At 47.9% G+C, this 24,527-nt stretch overlaps 1 protein-coding gene across 2 annotated transcripts in view; it reads left to right on the forward strand.

Annotated features, from left to right (window-relative positions):
- SUPT6H (SPT6 homolog, histone chaperone and transcription elongation factor) overlaps positions 1-24,527 on the forward strand; it is a 51,633-nt gene that overhangs the window by 13,241 nt on the left and 13,865 nt on the right. The window contains exons 1-22 of one of the 2 annotated variants that reach the window (XM_062215818.1): positions 8-141; positions 11,162-11,303; positions 12,990-13,148; positions 13,248-13,324; positions 13,660-13,852; positions 14,028-14,112; positions 14,550-14,823; positions 15,471-15,572; positions 15,804-15,920; positions 16,279-16,368; positions 16,504-16,646; positions 18,377-18,525; positions 18,665-18,763; positions 19,537-19,666; positions 19,748-19,898; positions 20,048-20,202; positions 20,401-20,596; positions 20,970-21,109; positions 21,231-21,348; positions 22,896-22,972; positions 23,951-24,086; positions 24,385-24,522. In XM_062215818.1, the coding sequence (XP_062071802.1) occupies positions 11,195-11,303; positions 12,990-13,148; positions 13,248-13,324; positions 13,660-13,852; positions 14,028-14,112; positions 14,550-14,823; positions 15,471-15,572; positions 15,804-15,920; positions 16,279-16,368; positions 16,504-16,646; positions 18,377-18,525; positions 18,665-18,763; positions 19,537-19,666; positions 19,748-19,898; positions 20,048-20,202; positions 20,401-20,596; positions 20,970-21,109; positions 21,231-21,348; positions 22,896-22,972; positions 23,951-24,086; positions 24,385-24,522 (2,838 nt within the window). In that variant the 5' untranslated portion in view covers positions 8-141; positions 11,162-11,194. Of the gene's footprint in view, positions 1-7; positions 142-11,161; positions 11,304-12,989; positions 13,149-13,247; positions 13,325-13,659; positions 13,853-14,027; positions 14,113-14,549; positions 14,824-15,470; positions 15,573-15,803; positions 15,921-16,278; positions 16,369-16,503; positions 16,647-18,376; positions 18,526-18,664; positions 18,764-19,536; positions 19,667-19,747; positions 19,899-20,047; positions 20,203-20,400; positions 20,597-20,969; positions 21,110-21,230; positions 21,349-22,895; positions 22,973-23,950; positions 24,087-24,384; positions 24,523-24,527 lie in introns of those variants that run through there. The other variant, XM_062215819.1, reaches the window with a different exon arrangement.

A 24,527-nucleotide genomic window follows, 5' to 3' on the forward strand; every position in this document is an offset into this window, starting at 1 on the left:
GCGGCGGCGGCGGCGGCGGCGGTGGCGGCGGCGGAGGGGCCGTGCGGTGGGTCCGTACTACCCTTTCCCAGTCTCGGTTCGCCGACTCCATTTTCCTCAGCGGGGGCTTAGCGCACCGGAGAAGCGGCGGCCGTCGGACAGGTAAAGTTCGGCGTGGAGCTCGTGTTTCTCGCTCTAGGTCAGGAGGGAAGCCAGGCTGCTAGGGCCTGGTCCCTTAAGAGAGGAGGCACTGGGGAGCCGTCTGCGGGAAGAAGGGGGCCCCGGCCTTCCCTGCTCTCTGAGGGGGAGGGGGCAGGAAAGCAGGGGAGTTGGAGAGTCTCAAGGCCTTTCCCACCCCGGTGGCACCCAGAACCCGTGAACCGGCTGATCTGGTGAATCAACAGGCTTGCTGGGATCCGGTCCTTCTCCCCGCAGCTTCCGAAAACTGGGCCACGCCAAAGGGTTGGGAGGAAGGGACCCGGGGCTTCTCAGCCGGATCAGGTGATCGAATTGCTTGTTCTGAGAATGCGAATCGTGTGGCGCTTTCGGCAGCTCGGCCATTAGGCTAGAGGGCTATGCCCAATTCCAGCTCTTTCCATATTGTTGAATAACACAATTAGAACTTTTTGTAGATGGTCACATCCTTCAGCCCTTACTAAAGATCAAAGGTCCTGTTGAGGTGCGGTTCATTTTCCGTAGATTTTTTTTTTTTTCCAAACATTCGCCGAACGTCTGTCAGGCACACCAGAAAAGGTTAAATCAAAACTTCATTTGCTGCCAGTTTCTGCCTTCCTAGGCGCTCCCTTGAATCGACTGGAGCCGTTCATCTCCGTTTTTGCAAGAACTGACGCTTATTTTTCTTTAGGAGATGGCCTAAAGTCTTCAAAAATACTTTGCTGAAAATTCACTGTAATATTGGAAGCAATAAGGGAATATTAAGCTACAGTGCTGTTAACAGACATGGAGAATGTAAACAGTATTGGGTTTGATTAATTTCCTGGGAAAAAAGCCTAGTTCCACTGTTGATCTGAAGGTTACCAGTGTGTACGTCTTGAGCATTTTGATTACAAGTGCGTGATTGCTCTCCTGTCAGCGTGAGTTTAGGGTTTCTTTCTACAACTCCATCCCTTCTACCAGTACAAGTCCGTTTATATTCAGTTGGCTTGCTGGATTAGCTTATCATAGCAGCATTACTCTAAGACGTCTTAAACTCATCCCGTCAGCGCGTGGTGAGGTCTGGAGAGGCACATTTCGTATTTACATTTACTCCGAAGGCCACTTTTGTAAGAAACAAAAGCCTGCCTGATGGAGTGGACACATAAGACCTTTAGAGGTAAATAAATTTGCCCTTGGTTCTGTGTTCTCGGTCAAATCAATGGCACCACCATCAATACTGTATATAATCCTTGGCTTCCTTCCCCTCTCCATTATCCCCAATATAATCACCAAATCCTAACTCTCCCTCTTTAATTTTTTTATAGATTAATTTTATTTATTTGAAAGGCAGAGTTAGAGAAAGAGATGTTCTGTCTGCTGATTCATTCCCCAAATGGCCACAACTAGCTGAAGCCAGGAACCTGGAACTCCATCTGGGTCTCCCGCATGGGTGGCAGGGGGCCTAAGTGCTTGGGCCTTCTTCCAGTGCTTTTCTAGGTAGAAGAGGGAGCTGGATTGAGAGTGGAGCAGCTGGGACTTGAACCAGTGCCCCTATGTGATGCCAGCGTTGCAGGTAGCTGCTTACCCTGCTGTACCACAACGCTGGCCCCCAAATCCTATCTCTGTAAAACTCTGGTCCCATGAGCATATAAATTTATGTTCTGTTATTCCTCATATCCCTTCGACTACGTCTCAATTTTTTTTAAAATTTTCCTTCATAACCAAATTTCTCCCTGTGCCAACTCGACTTTGTCTTTTTTTTCTTTTTGACAGGCAGAGTTAGACAGTGAGAGAGAGAGAGACAGAGAGAAGGGTCTTCCTTTTCCATTGGTTCACCCCCTAAATGGCCACTATGGCCGGCAGGCTGTGCTGATCTGAAGCCAGGAGCCAGGTGCTTCCTCCTGGTCTCCCATGAGGGTGCAGGGCTCAAGCACTTGGGCCATCCTCCACTGCCTTCCTGGGCCACAGCAGAGAGCTGGACTAGAAAAGGAGCAACCGGGACAGAATCCGGCACCCTAACTGGGACTAGAACCCAGGATCCTGGCGCTGCAGGCAGAGGATTAGCCTAGTGAACCGCAGCGCCGGCCTGGACTTTGTCTTCTACCTACACCAGACTGATCTCTCTTGATCTTGTCAAGGTTAACAGTGATTTGTGTGTTGCCAAATCCAGTGGTTACTTTGTTCTTCCTCGGTGTCTGGATGTTCAACACAGTTACTCTTGAAACTCTTGGCTTTCCTAAGGCCTCACTGGTAGGTTTTCTCCATTTATCTGGCTGTTCCTTCCCACTTTGCTTGGCTAACCACATTTGCTCCCAACCTAATGTCTAAATGTTGGATTCTCTCAGTTTAGTCCTGAGTATTCTACATGTGTCCTTTAGCTGATCCAGTCCCCCATCTTTAATTACCATTAGAAATCCGGTAGCTCCCAAGTTTAAATCTCTAGCCCAACCCTCTTTTCTCTCAGTTCCAAAATCATACTTCAGAATGCCTATTCAGTTACCTCCATGTAGGTATCTCTCTTTTTTAATAAAAAAGCTTTATTTATATGAAAAACAGAGTCACACAGAGAGAGAGGAAGAGATAGAGATCTTACATCTGTCAGTTCACTTGCCAAATGGCTGCAACAGCCAGGCCTAGGCTATACTGAAGCCAGGACCCAGGAACTCCAACAGATCTCCCATGTGAGTGGTGTGGGCCCAAGTACTCCTACTGCCTTCCCAGGCGTATTAACAGGAAGCTGAATCAGAAGCAGAGTAGCTGGAACTCAAACGGGCACTATGCCGCAGGATGTTGTCTTCCTAAATATCACATAAGCACCCCAAGCCGACATAATCAAAAGAAAATTCTGATGTTCCCATCATTGCAAACCTGATCTTCCCCAACTCACTGGTAGACCCATCCATGTGATTACCAAAGCCAGCCCTCTGAGTGTCATGTTTGACTCTTGTCCCTTACTAGCCCTATTCCTCAGTCTCAGTAAGTCCTCCCACGTCTACCCTGAAAATCTATTTAGAATCTGTCTTCCCCATTTCCACTGTCTCCACCCTATTCCGAGCCACTGTCATCTTTTGCCTGTACTACCAGAGCAGTATCCTCTGTTTTCCCCGTTACCTCTCAAATCCTTGATAGTCTGTTTTCCACGTGGCAGGATCACGTCAAGTCAGATCATGTCTGTGGCCTTCATGCTCTGAAGAACAGGCCCAGCCTCTCATATTCTGCTGCCTTCACGATGCGCCAGTCACATTGGCCTAAGGACATCACTTACATATCTCTTGTCTACTTTTTCTACCAGAACCTCTCTCCCCAGCTGTGCATGTCACATCCTCCCATTCTTGACCTCTTAGTCTAACTAAATTCACGCTCTCAGAGGTGAGGGTGTGCATTTCCTTCCTAGCACTTTATTTTATTGTTTGTGGTTTGTCTGAGCACCAGAATACAGGTGTCCTAGGGGCAGGGACTTTGTCTTATGTATGCTTGGTATGTGGCAGGCACTAATTAAATCTGTATTTGTTGAATTAACAAGTATATTAAGCTCTTTAGCTGTAATGGCTTTCCAGTACCTTTAGCACAGAGTCCCAGATCCTTCATTTACCCTACAAAGATCTTTATGACTTTTCTTCCTACTACTTAAGAACTGTTCTCCCTCTCTCCAAACTAACACTCTGTGTACTGCCACAGTGCAAGCTTTGTGCTGGAAGCTTCTTCTGACTTCCCCGTCTGCCACTCTCCTCCACCTCCAAAGGAGGAGCTCCCGCACATAACTCTGTTCCTTAAGGTCACATCCTCAAAACCAGGTTAGACTGGCTTCTTAGGGGAATCCTGTGGTACTCTCGTCATCAGGTTTTTAAAGATCTTCTATACGCATCTATCAGCGTGTCACTAAACCACAGCCTATCAAGCTGTGGCCAAATCAAGCCATTCTCACTCATCTGCATGTCGTCTTTTTTAAAAAAGATTTATTTATTTATTTGAAAGAGTTACACAGAGAAGGGGGGTGGGGTGGGTCTTCCATCTGCTGGTTCAATCCCCATTGACTGCAACAGCCGGAGCTGCACTAATCTGAAGCCTGGAGCTTCTTCCAAGTCTCCCCCATGGGTGCAAGGGCCAAAGGACCTGGGCCATCTTCTGCTTTCCCAGGCCATAGCAGAGAGCTGGATCAGAAGTGGAGCAGCCAGGACTTGAACCGGTGCCCATACGGAATGCCTGCACTGCAGGCAACGGCTTTGCCCACTATGCCATAGCACCAACCCCTGCTAGGCTTTCATGCATGCTACGGTGGCAACTCAGGCCCTATAGAATAGAAAAAAAGTTGACCAACCCCTATGTTAGAGCAGCAACTCTGTGTGCTTGTACAGGGCTCAGTAATTGTTATTCCCTCTTTATGTCATGGGGGTTCTGAATATAGCTACATAATTCAGTTGTTCCTGCTCTTCTTTTGCCCTTGTCCCCCAAGGAAATGTGAAACTGAACAATGTGTTTTAATTATTTTTTAAGATTTATGTATTTATTTATTTGAAAGGCAGAGTTACAGAGAGGAAGAGGCAGAGAGAGAAAAGTCTTTCATCTTTTGGTTCACTCTCCAAATGGCTGCTATGGCTAGAGCTGGGCCAATCCAAAGCCAGGAGCTTCTTCTAGGTCTCCTACGTGAGTATAGGGATCCAGCAACTTGGGCCATCTTCTGCTGCTTTCCTAGGCTATAGCAGAGAGCTGGAGCAGAAGTGGAGCAGCCAGGACTCAAACCAGTGCCCATATAGGATGCTGGCACTGCAGGCAGCGGCTTTACCCATTTTATTTATTTTATTAAGAGCTGTTATTAGGCCGGCGCCGTGGCTCAACAGGCTAATCCTCCGCCTTGCGGCGCCGGCACACCGGGTTCTAGTCCCGGTCGGGGCACCGATCCTGTCCCGGTTGCCCCTCTTCCAGGCCAGCTCTCTGCTGTGGCCAGGGAGTGCAGTGGAGGATGGCCCAAGTGATTGGGCTCTGCACCCCATGGGAGACCAGGAGAAGCCCCTGGCTCCTGCCATCGGATTAGCGCGGTGCGCCGGCCGCAGCGCGCTACCGCGGCGGCCATTGGAGGGTGAACCAACGGCAAAAGGAAGACCTTTCTCTCTGTCTCTCTCTCTCTCACTGTCCACTCTGCCTGTCAAAAATAAAAAAAAATAAAAAAATAAAAAAAAAAGAGCTGTTATTAACAGTGCTTTTTATTGAGATTCCAACATTATCAGATGTACATTTTGGAATATATATATATATTTATTTATTTGAGAAAGCTACAGAGAGAGTGATAGATCTTTCATCCACTGATACATTCCCCAAATGGCCACAAAGGCCAGTTCTGGACCAGGGTAAACTCAGGAGCCTGGAACTCCATCCAGGTCTCCCACATGGGTGGCAGAGGCCCAAACACTTGGGGCATTATTTGCTGCTTTCCCAGGAACATTACTGGGGAGCTGGATTGGAAAAGGAGCAGTCGGGACTCCAGCCAGCACTTTGATATGGGGTGCAGGTGTCACAGGCAGCGGCTTAACCAGCTGTGCCACAGTGCTGGCCCCAAGTGGAGTATCATATGGTTGAATCTCCACACCAGACTCCTGGGGATATTCCCAGACCCAGGCCCTGTTGAGCCCAGGGTTTTGCTCACGTTGCATCTTCATTCTGGCTTCACCTTTTCTAAGGTCTTTGGCCTCTTTGTATTGTTCGTAGTCCTGGTATGTAACGTTATACAACATTAGTTATGCTTTTGTCATAGCTATGCTTTATTTACAAGTTTTCTTTAAGTGTAGTGTGAACTTCACTAGGGTAGAAAGTGTATTTTACTTATTTTTGTATACCCAAATCCCAGGATGGAGCTTGACACCTCCCCATCCCCCCACACTGGCAAAAAAAGAAAGAAAAAAAAAAGCAATTGTTAATTGCAGCTGCCAAGTGAGGGGAATTACGGGACTCTAGGTCTTTTACCGGGTAGTCTCCACTTAATTGCCTCCTTTAACTTGTTCAAAGGGAGAGCCGGCTGAGGGCCTCCCCTGTGGCAGTCTGATCCTGACTCCATTCCTCTTCCTGAGAATGTCATGGTAACCACGGGCCTCTCCCTTTGAGCTGCATCTTACACTGCAGTTGTGCTGCTTCCTGGAAAAACCTTCCCCCTCCACCACCGCACTCCCCTTCTAGACTTATTCCATTTGCAAATTTAACTTAGTCTGAACATGGGGAGAATTTGAAGAGCATAATACTAAATATGAAACCCAGACCCCATGAGGCTCAGCCCAAATGTCATCTGTTAGTACTACTCACGAGGAAGGAAGCGCTAGTGCCTGTGTTCTGGAGTGGCTGTTGCTTGTCGGCCTCAGCCTGCAGTGCTGCTGCAGTCCCTCTGTGCACATCAAGTGCCCGCGAGTTGCAGCCAGTCAGGATGCTCTGGCACACCTCCTTCAGCTGGAAGTCTTGGCTTGGAGCTAGGTTGGAGGCACTCCCCAGCCATAGCACACAGCGTGTGCCTTCTTGCCAGCCTAGGCGATAGGAGGGAATGGAGCTCAACAGCTCTCCTCCCAAGCTGCATGCAGCCCGGAGCGCCAGCTGCCCTGGGACAAAAGAAGGCTGTCACTTTACCAGGTAAGCTGTTTCTGTCTTGTGACTTGGGCTGCAGGGACTGGCACTTAAATGGAAGGTCTTGAGGCCTTAGAAGACTGAATTCATGGGTCTGATAGCCTAATTAAAACCAGCTGCGCATGGCATGGCTCTGCCCATATCTTTTTTTTTTTTTTTTTTTTTTTTTTTTGACAGGTAGAGTGGACAGAGAGAAAGACAAGAGAGAAAGGTCTTCCTTTTCCATTGGTTCACCCCCAATGACCACTGCAGCCGGCATGCTGTGGTCAGCGCACCGCACTGGTCCAAAGGCAGGAGCCAGGTGCCTCTCCTGGTCTCCCATGCGGGTGCAGGGCCCAAGCACTTGGGCCATCCTCCACTGCATTCCCGGGCCACAGCAAAGAGCTGAACTGGAAGAGGAGCAACCGGGACAGAATCCGGCGCCCCTACCGGGACTAGAACCCGGTGTGCCGGCGCCGCAGGCAGAGGATTAGCCTATTGAGCCGCGGCACCAACCCCATATCTATTTTTAATGGTTCAGTTTAGGACTGAGGGGGAGCAATGTCAAAATTCAAGTTAGATCCCCAGATTCAGGTGGCAGAAGTTTACAGCATTTGCTTTTGGTAATGCTCAGGCTAAATGATCTTAAGGATATAGGTCTTGGCATAAAAAGGGCATCAGTCTGACCCCAAAGCTTCCAGTGTCACAGCCCTACACAGCCTTTACAGTGGCTTCCAAACATTTTGGTCTCAGGATCCGTTTTCTACCCTTAAAAAATTGTTTAGGACTCCAAAGATATTCTGTTTATGTGAGTTATATCTGTTGATACTGATCAGATGAGAAGTTAAAATAGACACTTTAAAGTAATTGTTAATTTTAAAATAGTAAACCCCTACATCTTAATAAAATAACAGTTTTTATGAGAAACAGTTTTCAAAAACAGTTTAGTAGCATTCTTTTCCTGTTTTTATTCCCCCCACAACTTTTCAATGTCTGCCTTCTAGACTATAGCTGTATTCTCGTATCTGTTTCTGCATTAAGTCTGCTGTGATACCACACATGCAGCTCTGGGAGACTCCACTGCACAGTCATAAGAGGAAGAAGGAGCACCTGAGAACTGCTAATCTAGTACAGTCAGCAGTGGCATTGGCGTCAGATCTTAGCTGACGTCTCACCACTTGGAGTTGATGAAAGACTTCAACAAATGACTATATCTCTCTCAGTCTATTTCCTGCTTTGCTGGCAAGGGGCATCTTGTAACTTTTAGCACAGGGCAGGGATTAATAGGCTGTTGGTTAAGTGTCTGGCATGTGATAGGTGTGTAATAATTAGCATTCTTTTTTTTTTTTAAGATTTATTTATTTATTTGAAAGAGTTACACAGAGAGAGGTAGAGAGAGAGAGGTCTTCCATCCAATGGCTCATTCCCGCAACGGCCGGAGCTGCGCCAATCTGGAGCCAGGAGCTTTCCCCGGGTCTCCCTCACAGGCCAGGGGCCCAAGGACTTGGGCCATCTTCTACTGCTTTCCCAGGCCATAGTAGAGAGAGCTGGATCGGAAGAAGAACAGCCAGGACTAGAACCGGTGCCCATATGGGATGCTGGCGCTTCAGGCCAGGCATTAACCTTCTGTGCCACAGGGCCAGTCCCAATAATCAGCATTTTTAAGGTACTTTCTTAAAAACTAAAGTACCCAGGAGAGATCTGTACTAGTTTGAATTGGGTTTTATGTGTGTGTTTGGTTTTTTTCTACTTTTCTTCATGTGCCTTCTCTATATGCCTCTGAAAATGAGTAAAACTCATTTATGGTCCTTAGTTATCTTTCTCCCTCTGCTGGACAGTTGCCTACATGAGAACAGACCTGCTTCTCTTCAAATTTCCTGATCCCAGAAGAGTGCTTTTACCTGGTGGCATTCAGAAGAGTTTGTGAAAAGAAAGACATTTGAAACCTCAGCCCAGAATTGAACATTATTCCTCCCTTTCCATCAGAACCTAGTACCTTCAGTTTTGTTTTCTTTTTTTTTAAGGATTTATTTATTTATAAGACAGAGTCACAGAGAGGCAGAGAGTCTTCCATATGCTGATTCACTCCCCATATAGCCACAACGGCTGTAGCTGCACCAATCTGAAGCCAGGAGCTTCTTTCGGGTCTCCCATGCAGGTGCAAAGGCCCGTGGACTTGGGCCATCTTCTACTGTTTTGCCAGAGCAGAGAGCGGGACCGGAAGTAGTGCGACTGGGACTTGAACCTGGGCCTATATGGGATGCTGGTACTACAGGAAGCAGCTTTACCCACTATGCCACAGTGCCGCTCAGTTAATCTTCAGTTAATTAGTTATGGTATTGAGTGATATCAGGAAGGGTAATTTTCAAGAGAATGAGAGCCATAGATTTTAAGGGTTCCTACTAGAGTTTAAACCATTTCAGGGGGCCATTAGCTACCCTCCTCTCTTCTCCCACTGCTGTCTTTAACTGGGAAGATGGCAACAATATGAAAAGGTAATTTATTTAACACTTAGTAATTTCTAATTTGTGCAGAGCACCTAGAGGGATGATGCCCCTTTTTAGAACAGAAACATAAAATGCCTTATAATGCCTCCCGATTGAGCATTTGTGTTTTCCTGGCTTTTATTAGTCCTTCAGTTGGAATGTGGCCTCTGTCTTTCAGGAGCTTTTACTTATATGGAAGAGGGGAACATAAACACGTTAGACCATGATGAAGGACAGAGTGAGGAGTGGGGCTGAAAATTATTCAGCAGCCAGCTTCAGGTTCCATGATGGAGTTGTGCTGTGTGCTATTTATTTTAAAAGTCCTGTTCAAGGATCATCAAACTCTGTGTTATAATTGGAGTTATCCACTGTCATTTCCAAGCTCTGGGTGAGTCTGAAAGCAAGGATGTAAAAGATAAAGCTGGGAGGCTGGAACTGTTGTGGCACAGCAGGGTAAGTCCTGCATGCAACACCGGCATGCCGTGTAGGTGCTGGTTCGTGTCCCTGCTGTTCCACTTTCTATCCAGCTCCCTGCTAATGGCCTGTGAAGGCAGCGTACTTGGGTCCCTGTCATTCACATGGGAGACCTGCAAGAAGCTCCTGACTCCTGGCCATCTGGGAGTGAACGAGCAGATAGAAGACCTCTCTCACTCTCTCCGTCCCTCCCTGTCTCTCTCAAACTCTGACTTTCGAATAAATAATTAAATCTTAGAAAAAAAACACACACACATAAAGTTGGGGTTGAGATTGGTTGATACAAAATTACAAAATGCTAAGGTGTATTAGCCCTGGGATTCAAATTGAAACTTGGTCAACACTGTAAAAGTAGGTTCTTTCCTCTAAGTCCTGTATTATTCTCAGCTTCCCTGTGAGGTGGGTGGTATTGCCATTTTCCAGATGAAGAAACTACTATTCAGACTTGTTAGACACACCCAGTAATTGGTTTGACTTCACATAGCCAGTCAGTAATGAGTCCAAGACTTGATCTCTACTCTCTGGCCCAGCAATCTTTGCATTTGACTATGTTGCCTTTATTGTGTAGGCCATGGAAGCCTTTCAGAGTTTTTTGCAGAGGAGGTAAATGATAAAAATAGAATCATGGTCTAAGATGCCAGGCAGTATACTCACACAAGCAGACTGAAGTTCATGAATATTGTTGAAGTCGTTGAAAAGGAATTTTCCTTTTGATTCTGCTAATAACCAGACACATTGTATTTTTTTTAAAGATTTATTTATTTGAAAGAGTTAGGCAGAGAGAGAGAGAGAGGTCTTCCATCCGCTGGTTCACTCCCCATTTGGCTGCAACGGCCAGAGCTGCGCCAGTCTGGAACCAGGAGCCAGGAGCTCCTTCTGGGTCTCCCACGCGAGTCAGGGGCCCAAGGACTTGGGCCATCTTCTACTGCTTTCCCAGGCCATAGCAGAAAACTGGATCGGAAGTAGAGCAGCTGGGTCTCAAACCAGTGCCCATATGGGATGCCAGCGCTTCTGACCAGGGCATTAACCTGTGCCACAGCGCTGGCCCCAACACATTGTACTTGAAAGCACTTTTCATAAAGTTGGCATTTATTGTATCCCAAATGTCCTGTAAGCAAGTCATATAATCTTACTCTGCCATCATACTCCCACCTTTACCATTATCCCGACATTAGTTTCTTTCCTCATGTGTCCATTCCTGCCCTCACATGGTAAGTAAGGTCAAACTCTTTGGGAAAGAAAGTTGGTAGGTCTGTGAGTCTACTGTAATTGTCGTCTTTTTAAAGTATGTATACATGGGAGGAGCAACCCTGGAGGGAATGGAAAATGGAAGAGATGGAGCCATCTTCTCTCTTCCCAAGTTGGAAATGATTGAGAGGGCAGAACCATGGCGGATGGCTAAGAAGCTCTTTGTGGGCAGGTTTAAGAGCCCTCTGTAAAAACATGAGTCTTATTTTTTATCTCTACCTCCCTCTTTTCCCTAGTCTTCTTCCGGCAGACTGTGAGAAGCTGCAACAATGTCTGATTTTGTGGAAAGCGAGGCTGAGGAATCAGAGGAAGAATACAATGACGACGGCGAAGTGGTGCCCCGAGTCACCAAGAAATTTGTGGAAGAGGAGGATGACGGTGAGGAGGCCTGAGCTTAAAGCTTCACTCCACTATTGTTAGGCTTTGGATGGCTGGGTTTTTGTTGATAAAAGGCTCAGGCTGAGTACTGACATTCTCACACGTGAGACACCAGCTTGAAAATACTAAGCACCTGTCTGCTCGGCACTGTGCCTGGAACTAAGAATAGGAGACCCAGCTATTGTGGGATTTACATTAGTGGAGGAGACAGACAGTAAATTGGAATCCACGTATGTTGCTTCCCGCTTTCAGACGTAGCCGTGTTGGTATTTATATTCCTACTTTCCAACTTCTCTGCCAAGGTTGCCCTTTAGGATCTTAAATACAGGGGCTGGTGCTGTAGCATAGTGGGAAAAGCCACAGCCTGCAGTGCTGGCATCCCAAATGGGCATCAGTTCAACTGGCTGCTCCACTTCCAATCCAGCTCTCTGCTATGGCCTGGGAAAGCAGTAGAAGATGGCTCATGTCCTTGGGCCCCTGTACCTGTGTGGGAGACCCAGAGGAGGCTCCTAGCTCCTGGCTTCAGGTCGTTCTAGTTCTGGCCGTTGCGGCAATTTGGGGAGTGAACCAGCAGATGGAAGACCCTCCTCTCTCTCTCTTTCCCTCTCTCTCTCTCTGCCTTTCAAATAAATACATAAATCTTTTTTTTGTAAAGATTTTTTTTTTTATTTGAAAGTCATAGTTACACAGAGAAGAGAGGCAGAGAGAGAGTTCTTCCATCCGATGGTTTACTCCCCAATTGGCCGCAATGGCTGGAGCTGCGCCGATCCAAAGCCAGGAGCCAGGAGCTTCTTCCAGGTCTCCCACGCAGGTGCAGGGGCCCAAGGATATGGGCCATCTTCCACTGCTTTCCCAGGCCATGGCATTGAACTGGATTGAAAGAGGAGCAGCCAGGACTCAAACCGCCGTCCATGTGGAATGCCAGCGTTTTAGGCCAGGGAGTTAACCCGCTGAGCCACAGCATCGGCCCCAAATCTTTAAGAAAAAAATGAATCATGAGCAGAATAAAACCATGAACTGTCTTTAAAGGAGGGAATGGGAATGTATGTTTTATCAAAAGAATTGGTGTAGGGCAGGCACTGGGTCTAGCGGTTAACTCACTGGTTAAGATGCCCACATTTCACATCAGAGTGCCTGGGTTCAGTCCCTGGCTCCAGTTCCTTATTCCAGCTTCCTTTTAAATATGTACTCCCTGGGAGGCAGCACTGATGAATCCAGTAGCTAGGTTCCTGCCGCCCACATGAGAGACCTAGATTGAGTTTCTGGCTCCAGCTTCAGTTCCCCCAACTGTTGTGGGCATTTGGAAGGTGAACCAGCAGATTCTGTCTCTCAAAAAAGCCAAATATGTCAATGAAAAAGGAAATATAGCTGCTGAGTTTATAAACTGAGGAAAGCAAGGTTATTGGTGGCTGTGAAGCCTCTGGTAATGATTTTGAGGAGCCAGAGTAATTAGGAAGATCATCTTACCTAAGGACAGATGGTGAATGTAGGAAAGAAACCATCCTTCCAGATGCTGCTGCTCTAAGTTGTGGCTGTATTTTGCACCTTTCCATGAGGTGGAAGAGTTCATGTGGCATCCAGGTCATTAAGAACATAACAGTTGGGTAATGCCGGTTAAACAGGTGGCTCTGCACTTCCCCCAGCCTGTTCCCCAGTCTCTGTGCCTCACACTTGCATGTTTTCCAGATGAGGAGGAAGAAGAGGAGAACCTAGATGATCAGGACGAGCAAGGCAACCTGAAAGGTTTTATCAATGATGATGATGATGAAGAGGAAGGGGAGGAAGATGAGGGTAGTGACTCCGGTGATTCCGAAGATGACGTTGGACATAAGAAGAGAAAACGCAGTGAGTGATTTGTCCTTGGCCTGGGTGAGGCTGCTGTGTGGAAGTTAGAGTGTGGGAAGGACCTCCTTGTTACCATGGGTAACACTTTGTTTTCTTCAGCATCTTTTGACGACCGCCTGGAGGATGATGATTTCGACCTCATTGAAGAGAATTTGGGTGTCAAAGTTAAACGAGGAGTAAGTATGTTCATTGTTCCTGAGGGTGAAACAAAAGCTTTTGAAATGGTCTCATTGGGAGAGGAGTAACATCCCAAAAGAATAGTTTGGGGAACATTGGAAACAGCGATGTTCAGTGTCATTGTGTTATTGAGATTTAATTTGCATCCCAGATCTGGGTGCCTGTTAGAGGAAAGCTTGTCAGGTTTCAAGGGTGAACCTTGAACTCAGCAAGTTCTTTCCCCCCTCCCTTGACCAGCATTGTTTTGCTGGGAAGACGAGAATGAGACTGGAAAGTAGGCCTTCTTGTGCCAGATCCTTCCAGACCCTGATGAGGCAGCTTTTCCCATCCCTAGCAAAAGTACCGGCGTGTCAAAAAAATGTCAGATGACGAGGACGATGACGAAGAGGAGTATGGAAAGGAGGAACATGAAAAAGAGGCGATTGCTGAGGAAATCTTCCAGGATGGGGAAGGGGAAGAAGGGCAGGAGGCAGTGGAGGCTCCCATGGCTCCTCCAGAGGAGGAGGAGGAAGACGATGAGGAGTCAGGTATGTGGCGCTGGGCAGGGAAGCCAGTGTTTAAATGGGTGTTGGGATTCCCTGATCCCTAGGAGCAGTCTCAGAAGCCAACCCTCAGCTATGACCACCAGCCATCTGACCCAAAGAGGTACCTTTTCAGGAGCCTCCTGACTCCTGAACATGAACCCCTCCCTTCCCTTCCCAGATATCGACGACTTCATTGTGGATGATGATGGTCAGCCTCTGAAGAAACCTAAGTGGCGGAAAAAGCTTCCTGGATACACAGATGCGTGAGTGGGGTCTCTTACACGGTAGTTGGAAAGGCACCAACTGGGCTGTCAAGGATATCAGCGGCCTCTGCCAAAGATGGGGCATTACCAGTTTTCAGTCCTTGTTCTTCATGTTGCAAATAACTTGTACTAAGCAATGGCTGCTTTCTCTGAAAGGGAAAACTCTAATGCCTTTACCCAAGACGGATCCACCGAGCAGGATATAGGCCCATCTTTGAGTCCTGTCACCAGCAAGTCCAAAGATGGGCTTTTAAGCCTCTGATAGACAATAATTTTCCCAGAAATATCCCCCAGCTAAGCCATTTCCTCCATGGTGGTACTTTTATTTATCTTTCTCCAAACCTTCTTAGTTTCCCTGAGGCAAGTGAAGGATCTCTGCCGGGGCTGTGTTTCTCTCTCCACTTGAAGTGGGCCAAACTGCCTGTTCTCACTCACAGAGCCCTGCAAGAAGCCCAGGAGATCTTCGGCGTGGACTTTGACTATGACGAATTTGAGAAATACAATGAGTATGATGAAGAGCTGGAGGAAGAGTATGAGTATGAGGATGATGAGGCCGAGGGTGAAATCCGAGTGCGCCCCAAGAAAACCACCAAGAAGCGGGTGAGCCGCAGGAGCATCTTTGAGATGTATGAACCCAGTGAGCTGGAAAGCAGCCACCTCACAGATCAAGACAATGAAATCCGAGCCACTGACCTGCCTGAGAGGTTTCAGGTAAGAAACCAGCAGCCTCTGCCTTCTGCCAGTCTGTCATCGGGGAACTGGAAAACAGCCTAGCAGCAATCTGACATGGAGTAGTTTCCAGGATGGGCTTTGAATTCTATTTGACTCAGGGTCCACCTTGCTTACGGTATTTTGAATGGTATACTTCAAATCTATGAAATGATTATTTCATGCCAGCACAGCATGATGACTAGATACTAGAAATGTGTGCCTGGCCAGCGCTGCGGCTCACTAGGCTAGTCCTCTGCCTGCGGCGCCAGCACCCCGGGTTCTAGTCCCGGTTGGGGCGCCGGATTCTGTCCTGGTTGCTCCTCTTCCAGTCCAGCTCTCTGCTATGGCCCTGGAGTGCAGTGGAGGATGGCCCAGGTCCTTGGGCCCTGGACCCGCATGGGAGACCGGGAGGAGGCGTTTGGCTCCTGACTTTGGATCGGCACCAGCTGTGGCGGCAACTGGGGGGGTGAACCAATGGAAAGGAGGACCTTTCTCTCTGTCTCTCTCTCTCACTGTGTAACTCTGCCTGTCCAAAAAAAAAAAAAAAAAAAAAAAAAGTGCCTGTTTCTGTCCAAAAGTGGTATATATTTACCCTAAGTGGGATAGGATATAAGGTCAGTCTAACCCTATTGTGTTATCTACTGCAGCTCCGCTCCATCCCAGTCAAGGGGGCTGAAGATGATGAGCTTGAAGAAGAAGCTGACTGGATCTACAGGAATGCCTTTGCTACACCAACCATTTCTTTACAGGTACCCAAAAGAGATCCTTGGTTTTTAAAATGAACCATAAATCCACCTCATCAAGATGGGAATCCACTCATCTCTGCCCTGTACTGTGTGTGTGAGAGAGAGAGAGAGATGGGAGTGTGGGGGGGACTGAGAACTCCTTCTAGATTTCTAGTCCTCTTATATTAAGCAGTTTTGTGTGATAAAACAAAGCAAGTTCACTCTGGCCATTTCTTTGTCCTTTTCCTACCATAGGAAAGCTGTGATTACCTAGATCGAGGACAGCCAACCAGCAGCTTCAGTCGAAAAGGGCCCAGCACTATTCAGAAGATCAAAGAAGCCCTAGGCTTCATGCGAAATCAGCATTTTGAGGTAGTACCTGGAGCTCTAGTATCCCATTGACTAGAAATTCACTTAGGAGATGGAGGAAAAGATAGCTACCTAAGTCAGGTCGGGAGATCCCTTCCCCTGTCTGCAGAAATGATCCCATTACTCAAGGGTGTTAGCAACAGAAAGAAACCCTGGTAATCAAGGGGACAATATAACCATGGCTGCAGCATTGTTATCCCTTATTGGAGCCAGCACTCTGCCCTGGATAGGTGCATGAGAGAGGCTGAGCTTCTGACCACTGAATTTTCTGGATCTCTTTATCCAAGAAGTTATTAGCCTCTGGCAGAGGACACCCATGCATATCTTTCTTCTGGTGACCTTAGTCTGCTTGCCACCCTAGGTGCCTTTTATAGCCTTCTATCGAAAGGAGTATGTGGAGCCTGAGTTGCATATCAATGACCTCTGGAGGGTGTGGCAATGGGATGAAAAGGTAATGTGCCTCCTTGGCCCTGGGCCTGAGTTGGGCACCACAGCTACACACTTGGTCTCCTCACTTGGTGAGGAACAGCAGGCTTGGGTCTCCAGAGCTGAACGCCAGCCTCACACCTGCCCTACCCTGCCCTAGTGGACCCAGCTGAGGATCCGTAAAGAGAACCTAACACGGCTGTTTGAGAAAATGCAGGCCTACCAGTATGAGCAAATCTCTGCAGACCCCGACAAACCTCTTGCTGATGGCATCCGAGCTCTGGACACCACTGACATGGAAAGGTAGGTAGCACATGCCATGCAGGGTTTATTCCATCACAAGAGCCCTCAGACCAAGGCAGGCCCCTCAGGTCCAGTGCTACCTTGCAAAGTTAGCACAGGCCTCATCCCTTGGATACCTGTCTTGTCAACCCATCAAATGGAATTTTTTTCTGATACATATGCACCTTAGTTATCTGTATTGTTCTATGGAAGACAAACACTGATTTGTTTAACAAGAAATTAACTGTTAAAAGGATTGGATATTCATATCTGCTGGTCTGTACGTTTATTCTGTGTAGTAAAGCTACATGGGAAACCAAATTAAAATTAGAATCATGTAAGCCTGCAGTGAGGTGTGGGGGGAGGAGCACAGGGTTTTAGTGGCCAGGGAGGTGAAGCTGAGGAGGAGGGATAAGGATTATCTCAAGACTTTGAACTTAACTGCTGCCTTGGCTTCTCCCTTTTTGCTTCAATTTCTAACAGCCACCAGTCACCATTTCTGTTTGACATATTCCTTCTTTGCTTTAAGATCCCTTGGTTGCAGTTAATTTATGGTCTGGAACTGTTGCATGTCTGTAATTGGAGAACACAAGGGTACTCAAAAAGGTCATGGAAATATGAATTAAAAGGGGCCAGCGCCATGGCACACTAGGTTAATCCTCTGCCTTCAGTACTTGCATCCCATATGGGTGCCAGGTTCTAGTCCTGGCTGCTCCTCTTCCAGTCCAGCTCTCTGGGAAAGCAATAGAAGGTGGCCCGAGTCCTTGGGCCCCTGCACCCACGTGGGAAACCGGGAAGAAGCTCCTAGCTCCTAGCTTCGGATCGGCGCAGCTCCCAGCTGTTGTGGCCATTTGGGGAGTGAACCAGCGGATGGAAGACCTTTCTGTCTGTCCCTCTCAATGTCTGTTAACTCTGCCTCTCAAATAAATAAATAAATAATTTTTTAAAATCTAAAAAAAAAAATAAAAAAAAGATTTATTGGAAAGGTAGGGTTACAGAGAGGCAGAGGCACTCCCCAAATGCCTGCAATGGCCAGGAATTGGGCCGTTTTTTACTGCTTTCTCAGGCCATAGCTAAGAGCTGGATTGGAAAAGGAGCAGCCGGGACTTGAACCAGAGCCCATATGGGATGCTGCCACTGCAGGTGGCAGCTTTTACCCACTATGCCACAGTACCAGCCCCAACCTTTTTATTCTTTTGTTTATTTATTTGACAGACAGAGTTAGACAGTGAGGGAGACAGATAGAAAGGTCTTCCTTCCGTTGGTTCACCCCCCAAATGTCTGCTATGGCCGGCGCTGTGCCGATCCGAAGCCAGGAGCCAGGTGCTTCTTACTGGTCTCCCACATGGGTGCAGGCACCCAAGCACTTGGGCCATCCTCCACGGCCCTCCTGGGCCACAGCAGAGAGCTGGACTGGAAGAGGAGCAACCAGGACTAGAACCCCATGCCCATATGGGATGCCAGTGCCACAGGCGGATTAACCAAGTGAGCTCCCAGCCCCAACCTTTAATACTTTTTTTTTTGTTTTGTTTTGTTTTAAGAAAAAACTAAGCATAGATTTCAAGAATTTTTTTTTTTTTTTTGACTCCCAAATAAACTTACCCTTTTTCTCCACAAACATTTCCAAGTTCTCTCATATAGGCACCCATCTTAGTTGGGATCTTGCCTCCTGGGAATTGGGACTTCTTGTGGCAACACTGGGGTCCACTCCTTCCCCAGTGACAACTTAGCTCTTATGTCCCTTCCTTCAGACTCAAGGATGTACAGTCAATGGATGAATTGAAAGATGTCTACAACCACTTCCTGCTTTATTATGGCCGCGACATCCCCAAAATGCAGAATGCTGCCAAGGCTAGCCGCAAGAAGCTGAAGCGTGTAAGGGAAGAGGGAGATGAAGAAGGTGAGTGCTGGGAAAGTGCAGGAGGCTGGTGGCCATGGCATTGCTCAGGATGCCCTTGGCTGGGTTTCCTTTGGGGCTGCCCCTCTGTCAGATCCTTGAGAGAGAGTGGAAACTAGAGCACAACTTGGTTTCTCCTCAGGTGAAGGTGAGGAGGCAGAAGATGAGGAGCAGAGGGGCCCAGAGCTCAAGCAGGCCTCCCGCCGAGACATGTACACCATCTGCCAGAGCGCTGGGCTAGGTAAAAGCCAGCTTCTTTGGAACCTGGGCATTCTAGACTTCAGCAAGGGGAGTTGTTATCCAAGAAGAGGACTGTGGATAGGAAGACAGAAGGATGTCTGGATCCATTACCAGTTCAATGCTGAACCACCTAATACATGATCTTCGTAAACATGTGCTTCTCCCACTCACCCCTGACCCATCGTAACAGTCTAGCCTTTCCCTAAATACCTGGAGTAATGAAAAATTTGGGCTTGGAAAGAGAATCATCCTATTTCTTCTGCCTTGTAACAGCTTATTAGGGGTTTACAGTCAGTAAACCCTGTTTTTGTTTTTTAAAAAAATAGTTATTATTTGTAAGCTAGAGCAACAAAGAAAGGGAGAAACAGAGCAAGATCTTCTGTCTTCTGGGTTTATTGCCTACATGCCCCAACAAGCCAGGTTTGAGCCAAGCTGAAACCAGGAGCCAGGAACTTTATTATGATATCTCACATGGGTGGCAGGGACTCACATACTTGGTCCATCTTATTTTCCCAAGCACATTAGCAGGAAGCTGGACTGAAAGCGGAGCAACTGGGACTCGAGCCAGTAATCCCATATGGAATGCTAAATTGCGAAGGGCAGCTTAACCCCACAAGGCCACAGTGTTGGCCGTTCTCACTCACCTGCAGTCTGGTCTCGCTCATTTGTGGTCCCTTTAGTCTGGTGCCCAAAAATTGCTGCTCTAGACTCTGAAAGCCAAGAGGTGTGGGTCAGCCCAGCTTGTCTTACCTTTCACTCTCCTGTTTTTGTTAGATGGCTTAGCCAAAAAGTTTGGGCTTACTCCCGAGCAATTTGGGGAGAACCTCCGGGACAGCTACCAGCGACATGAGACAGAGCAGTTCCCTGCCGAGCCCCTGGAGCTGGCCAAGGATTACGTGTGCAGGTAGGCATGCAGCTGGTGGCTGGTGGCAGAGGGGTCCTGAGAAGACTCCCTCATCCTGCAGCTGCACCATTTTCCCCACAGCCAGTTCCCTACTCCAGAAGCTGTGCTGGAAGGGGCCCGCTACATGGTAGCCCTACAGATTGCCCGTGAACCCCTTGTCCGGCAGGTCCTAAGGCAAACCTTCCAAGAAAGAGCCAAGCTCAATATAACCCCCACCAAGAAAGGTAGAAAGGTGAGCCGGGTGAAGGGCTTGGATTCCAGGTGTGGCCCAGCTCTCTGAACTGAGTCTCTTGCTTTCTGCTTAGCTGAGAGGCAGGCTTTTCTCCCCAGGGCCGAGTGCAGCCTAGGCATAGGCTCATAATTCCTTCTTGATGCCCACAGGATGTGGATGAGGCCCACTACGCTTATTCCTTCAAGTACTTAAAGAACAAGCCTGTTAAGGAACTGAGAGATGACCAGTTCCTCAAGATAGGCCTGGCTGAAGATGAAGGGCTGCTGACCATCGACATCAGCATAGATATGAAGGGAGTAGAAGGGTAAGTAAAGCCCTGGCCCAGGGCATCTTTGGGGAAGGCTTGGTTGAGGAATTTGCTGTAGGGAAGGCTCCTCAGGAATGTGAACCCAAGTTTCAGAATTGAGCAAGCCACTGTCCGTGGCTTATTTGAAGTGTTCATGGACGTTTGGTTGTCACTTGTTCTCCATCCTTGACATCACAGCTTTGTGTCTCTTCTCAGCTATGGCAGTGACCAGACGTATTTTGAAGAGATCAAACAGTTTTACTACCGAGATGAGTTCAGCCACCAGGTGCAGGAGTGGAACCGACAGCGCACCATGGCCATCGAGCGAGCTTTACAGCAGTTTCTCTATGTGCAGATGGCCAAGGAGCTCAAGAACAAGCTGCTGTCTGAAGCCAAGGAATATGTCATAAAGGTGAGAACAGATTGGTTGCCTCTAGTTGTGTGATTTTCCCAGACTAGAGTGAATGAATTCCTAAGGAATCATCTCAGCTAGTGGAGAATCTCCGGGGGAAGAGGAGCATAATGTGAGAGGCAGTGCGAACAAGGCCGCAGGGACCACCTCCATGGCCTTCACTCCAGCGGCCCCTTCCCACCTGCTCATCCAAGCAGTCTTTACTTCTGTGTACTCCTCAGTTTCAGAAGCAAGGGCTACCCTCAGGTTGTAAGCCTGCCAGGGGCGAGGAACGTACACATGTGAATGGACGCCCTTGCACCTGTGTGCCTGCATTACCTTAGCATAGTTAGTGAGCCTGATAACTGTGGTGTCTGATGTGTTGCTTCCCTAGGCCTGCAGCCGAAAGCTGTACAACTGGTTGAGGGTGGCGCCCTACCGACCAGATCAGCATGTAGAAGAAGATGATGACTTTATGGATGAGAACCAAGGGAAAGGCATCCGAGTCCTAGGCATTGCTTTCTCCTCTGCCAGGTAGACTGCCTGTTCTGGCCTGCCCGGCACCATCTCTTCTCTGTCTTCCTCATTTCATTCTTTTCTTATTCACAGTCCTGTTGTTGATTATTGCTCTGTTCTTCTTCTGTCTGGCTGGCAGAGATCACCCTGTTTTCTGTGCTCTGGTCAATGGTGAAGGAGAAGTGACAGACTTTCTCCGGCTGCCCCATTTCACCAAACGGCGAACTGCATGGAGAGAGGAAGAGCGGGAAAAAAAGGCAAGTGCCTGGCACAAGCCACCAAGTGTACATCTGGAGTGCACGTTATTCAGCAGAAATAAAGTCACGGTCTAAGCAGTGGCTCATGCAAGACTGGTCATCTCTGCTGTGGTCACTGACTTCTCATCCCTACTGTGGGCAGTAGGTGGCGCTCAAGTCATCTGGTGCAGAATTTACTTGTGGATTGAGGCCAGTCCCTAGGCCTTGTGTGCTTCTGGACCTGCCTTTATTGCCTCTGTTATTACCAGCATCTGGGTCAGACTGTTCCAGGAGCTGAAAGCCACTGAGGCGTGAAGCCAGCTTTTTGCCTGCAGTGGCCTTTCTGTATCTCTTCTCCAAGGAAAGAGGAGTTAGGATTCATGTTATTATTCTAATGGGATTTTACAATTTTGTTGGCAGAGCCCCAAAAAACTTTTTAACAAACATCTAGTTTTTTAAATCTTGAAATGGAGATGACGATCTCAGAATAGGGCTGTCAGGCAATGGTTTGTGTAAATGAGACCCAGAGTATTTGGTTGACCACAGTCTAAGTGTAAGCTACAAGTAAGTTTATCTTAGAAAATATTGACATGTGTTTATACCCATGTCTGAGGGCTGGGCTCCTTGATTTGTGTTCTGCTTAGATAGCATGGGCTGTATCATGTCCAATGCTGAGCTTTATATTTGAAAAGGAGAGAAGGCTTTGTTGAGGTACACACTCCACTGGGCATATGGTTTTGCAAGAGACCACTTATTCATAGCTCAGCCAGATTTAGGAGAATAACAGAAGTATTGAATTCTTCTACTTAGAAAATTAAGAGTACTTGAAAGTTGGAGACAGCCCAAGAAGCAAAACGATATGCAGCATTTCTGGGAAAGCAGAACATAACAGCACTATGGATGGAGATCACGAAGTTTACAGGAATGTCCATGGCGAGAAGTTCCCTTGGGCCCAGATGAGGCTGATTTTCGATCTTAATGCATTGATTGCCATACTCTGCTCTTTTGTGATGCCACTGCCTCCCTCATTTCGCTGTACTCAGGTCTTCTGCAGAACTCAACTCTGTTGTGAGAACAGACATGCACAAAATCTGTGAGGATGTCCAGATGTCCAGATGTGAGGTGCTGGAAATTAAGTCATAAGCTGAAGTCTTTGGGAAACATACTCAGCACGTTGACCTTTTCAAAGGGCCCTCACCCAAAGAGGGCAGGCACCAATTCCTTATTTTGCTTGATCAAAACTAGGATGTGTGGCTAAATATTAGAGGAGACATATTCTGATTCACGGTAAAAGGGACTAGTTTCCTGTCAGACCACAACTGGCTGGTAGTGTGGAGTGAAGCTCCACTAGAGTGACAGAGCAGAGGCAAGGTGGCCAGCCAGCTGTCCAAGAACAGAGGGGAATGGGTCCTTGGTGGCAGCTTGGACTAGGTAGTATCTTAAGACCCTTGCAGTTTTTACTGTTCTCTGGTCTTGCAGGAGCTGAAGCTGCTTAGGGTATAGCTCACTAACTGCTTAAAACTTCCTCACCCTCAGAGCCATTCAGCTTTAATTTTCTTTCAATCCAGGCTCAAGACATTGAAACACTAAAGAAATTTCTTCTGAACAAGAAGCCTCATGTGGTGACAGTTGCAGGAGAGAACAGGTAGGGGTGCAGGGGATTGATCCAGGCCTGGTCCAAAGCTCTGACCCCAAAATCACTTGTGTCTTACTGTTGAATCTGGCATGTGCCCATTGTAACAGACATGTGCCCATGTAGCATGTTGATGTTATTCCCAGGGGGTATCCGTGAGGATGTTGTTCCTCCTTGTCTTTAAAGCCCTTTGCTGAGGCCAGTGTTGTGGCACAGCGGGTTAAGTCTCTGCCTGTGACACCAGCATCCCATATGGGTGCCAGTTCGAGACGCACCTGCTCTACTTATATTCCATCTCCCTGCTAATGCGCCTGGGAAAGCAACAGAGGATGACCCAAGTGCTTGGGCCCCTGCATGAACGTGGGAGACCCAGAAGAAGCTCTAGGCTCCTGGCTTTGGCCTGGCCCAGTCCTGACCATTGGTGGCCATTTAGGGAGTGATCAGCATATGAAAAATCTCTCTCTCTCTCCTCCTCTCTCTCTAATTCTGCCTTTCATATAAACTTTAGGAATATTTTTTTTTTAAAAAAAGCCCTTTCCTCCCTACCCCCATCCCAGTCATGAGACTGCCCATCCTTGGCCGGCGCCATGGCTCAACAGGCTAATCCTCCACCTAGCAGCACCGGCACACCGGGTTCTAGTCCCGGTCGGGGCGCTGGATTCTGTCCTGGTTGCCCCTCTTCCAGGCCAGCTCTCTGCTATGGCCTGGGAGGGCAGTGGAGGATGACCCAAGTCCTTGGGCCCTGCACCCACATGGGAGTCCAGGAGAAGCACCTGGCTCCTGGCTTTGGATTGGTGCGGTGCGCCGGTCGCAGCGCGCTGGCCTCGGCGGCCATTGGAGGGTGAACCAACGGCAAAGGAAGACCGTTCTCTCTGTCTCTCTCACTGTCCACTCTGCCTGTCAAAAATTAAAAAAAAAAAAAAAGAGAGAGAGAGAGACTGCCCATCCTTAAGAAAATATATCCATTAACCAAGACTCCTCATCCCTCAGGGACGCCCAGATGTTGATTGAAGATGTGAAGCGCATTGTGCATGAGCTGGACCAGGGCCAGCAGCTGTCTTCTATTGGGGTGGAGCTAGTTGACAACGAGTTGGCAATTCTTTATATGAACAGCAAAAAATCAGAGGTAATACTGGGGCCCTACCCTGAGGGCCTGCCCAGGAAGTGCTATATATATATCCCAGAGAGATTTAATAGGGAACAAAAGTTATTAGGGACTCAGGACTGCACCTGTTCATTACTCATGCAGCAGTTTTCGATGTCGCCAGTTATGATTTACGTTGGGAGCCCCAGAGATTAGCTTGGTTCCAGGAGAAGGGGTCCCAGAGAAGAGAATATAGCTTCAAGCCAGAATGAATTGGATTTCCTCTTGATGTTGGCACTGAGGGTTCTTTAAGGCCCTGCTGACCCTTGCTTGACTCTAGGCAGAGTTCCGGGATTACCCTCCAGTCCTGCGGCAGGCAGTCTCCCTGGCCCGGCGTATCCAGGACCCTCTGATTGAATTTGCCCAAGTGTGCAGCAGTGATGAAGACATCCTCTGTCTCAAGTTTCACCCCTTGCAGGTGAG

This window comes from Lepus europaeus, chromosome 18 (genome assembly GCF_033115175.1).
Source record: "Lepus europaeus isolate LE1 chromosome 18, mLepTim1.pri, whole genome shotgun sequence".
NCBI lineage: Eukaryota > Metazoa > Chordata > Mammalia > Lagomorpha > Leporidae > Lepus > Lepus europaeus.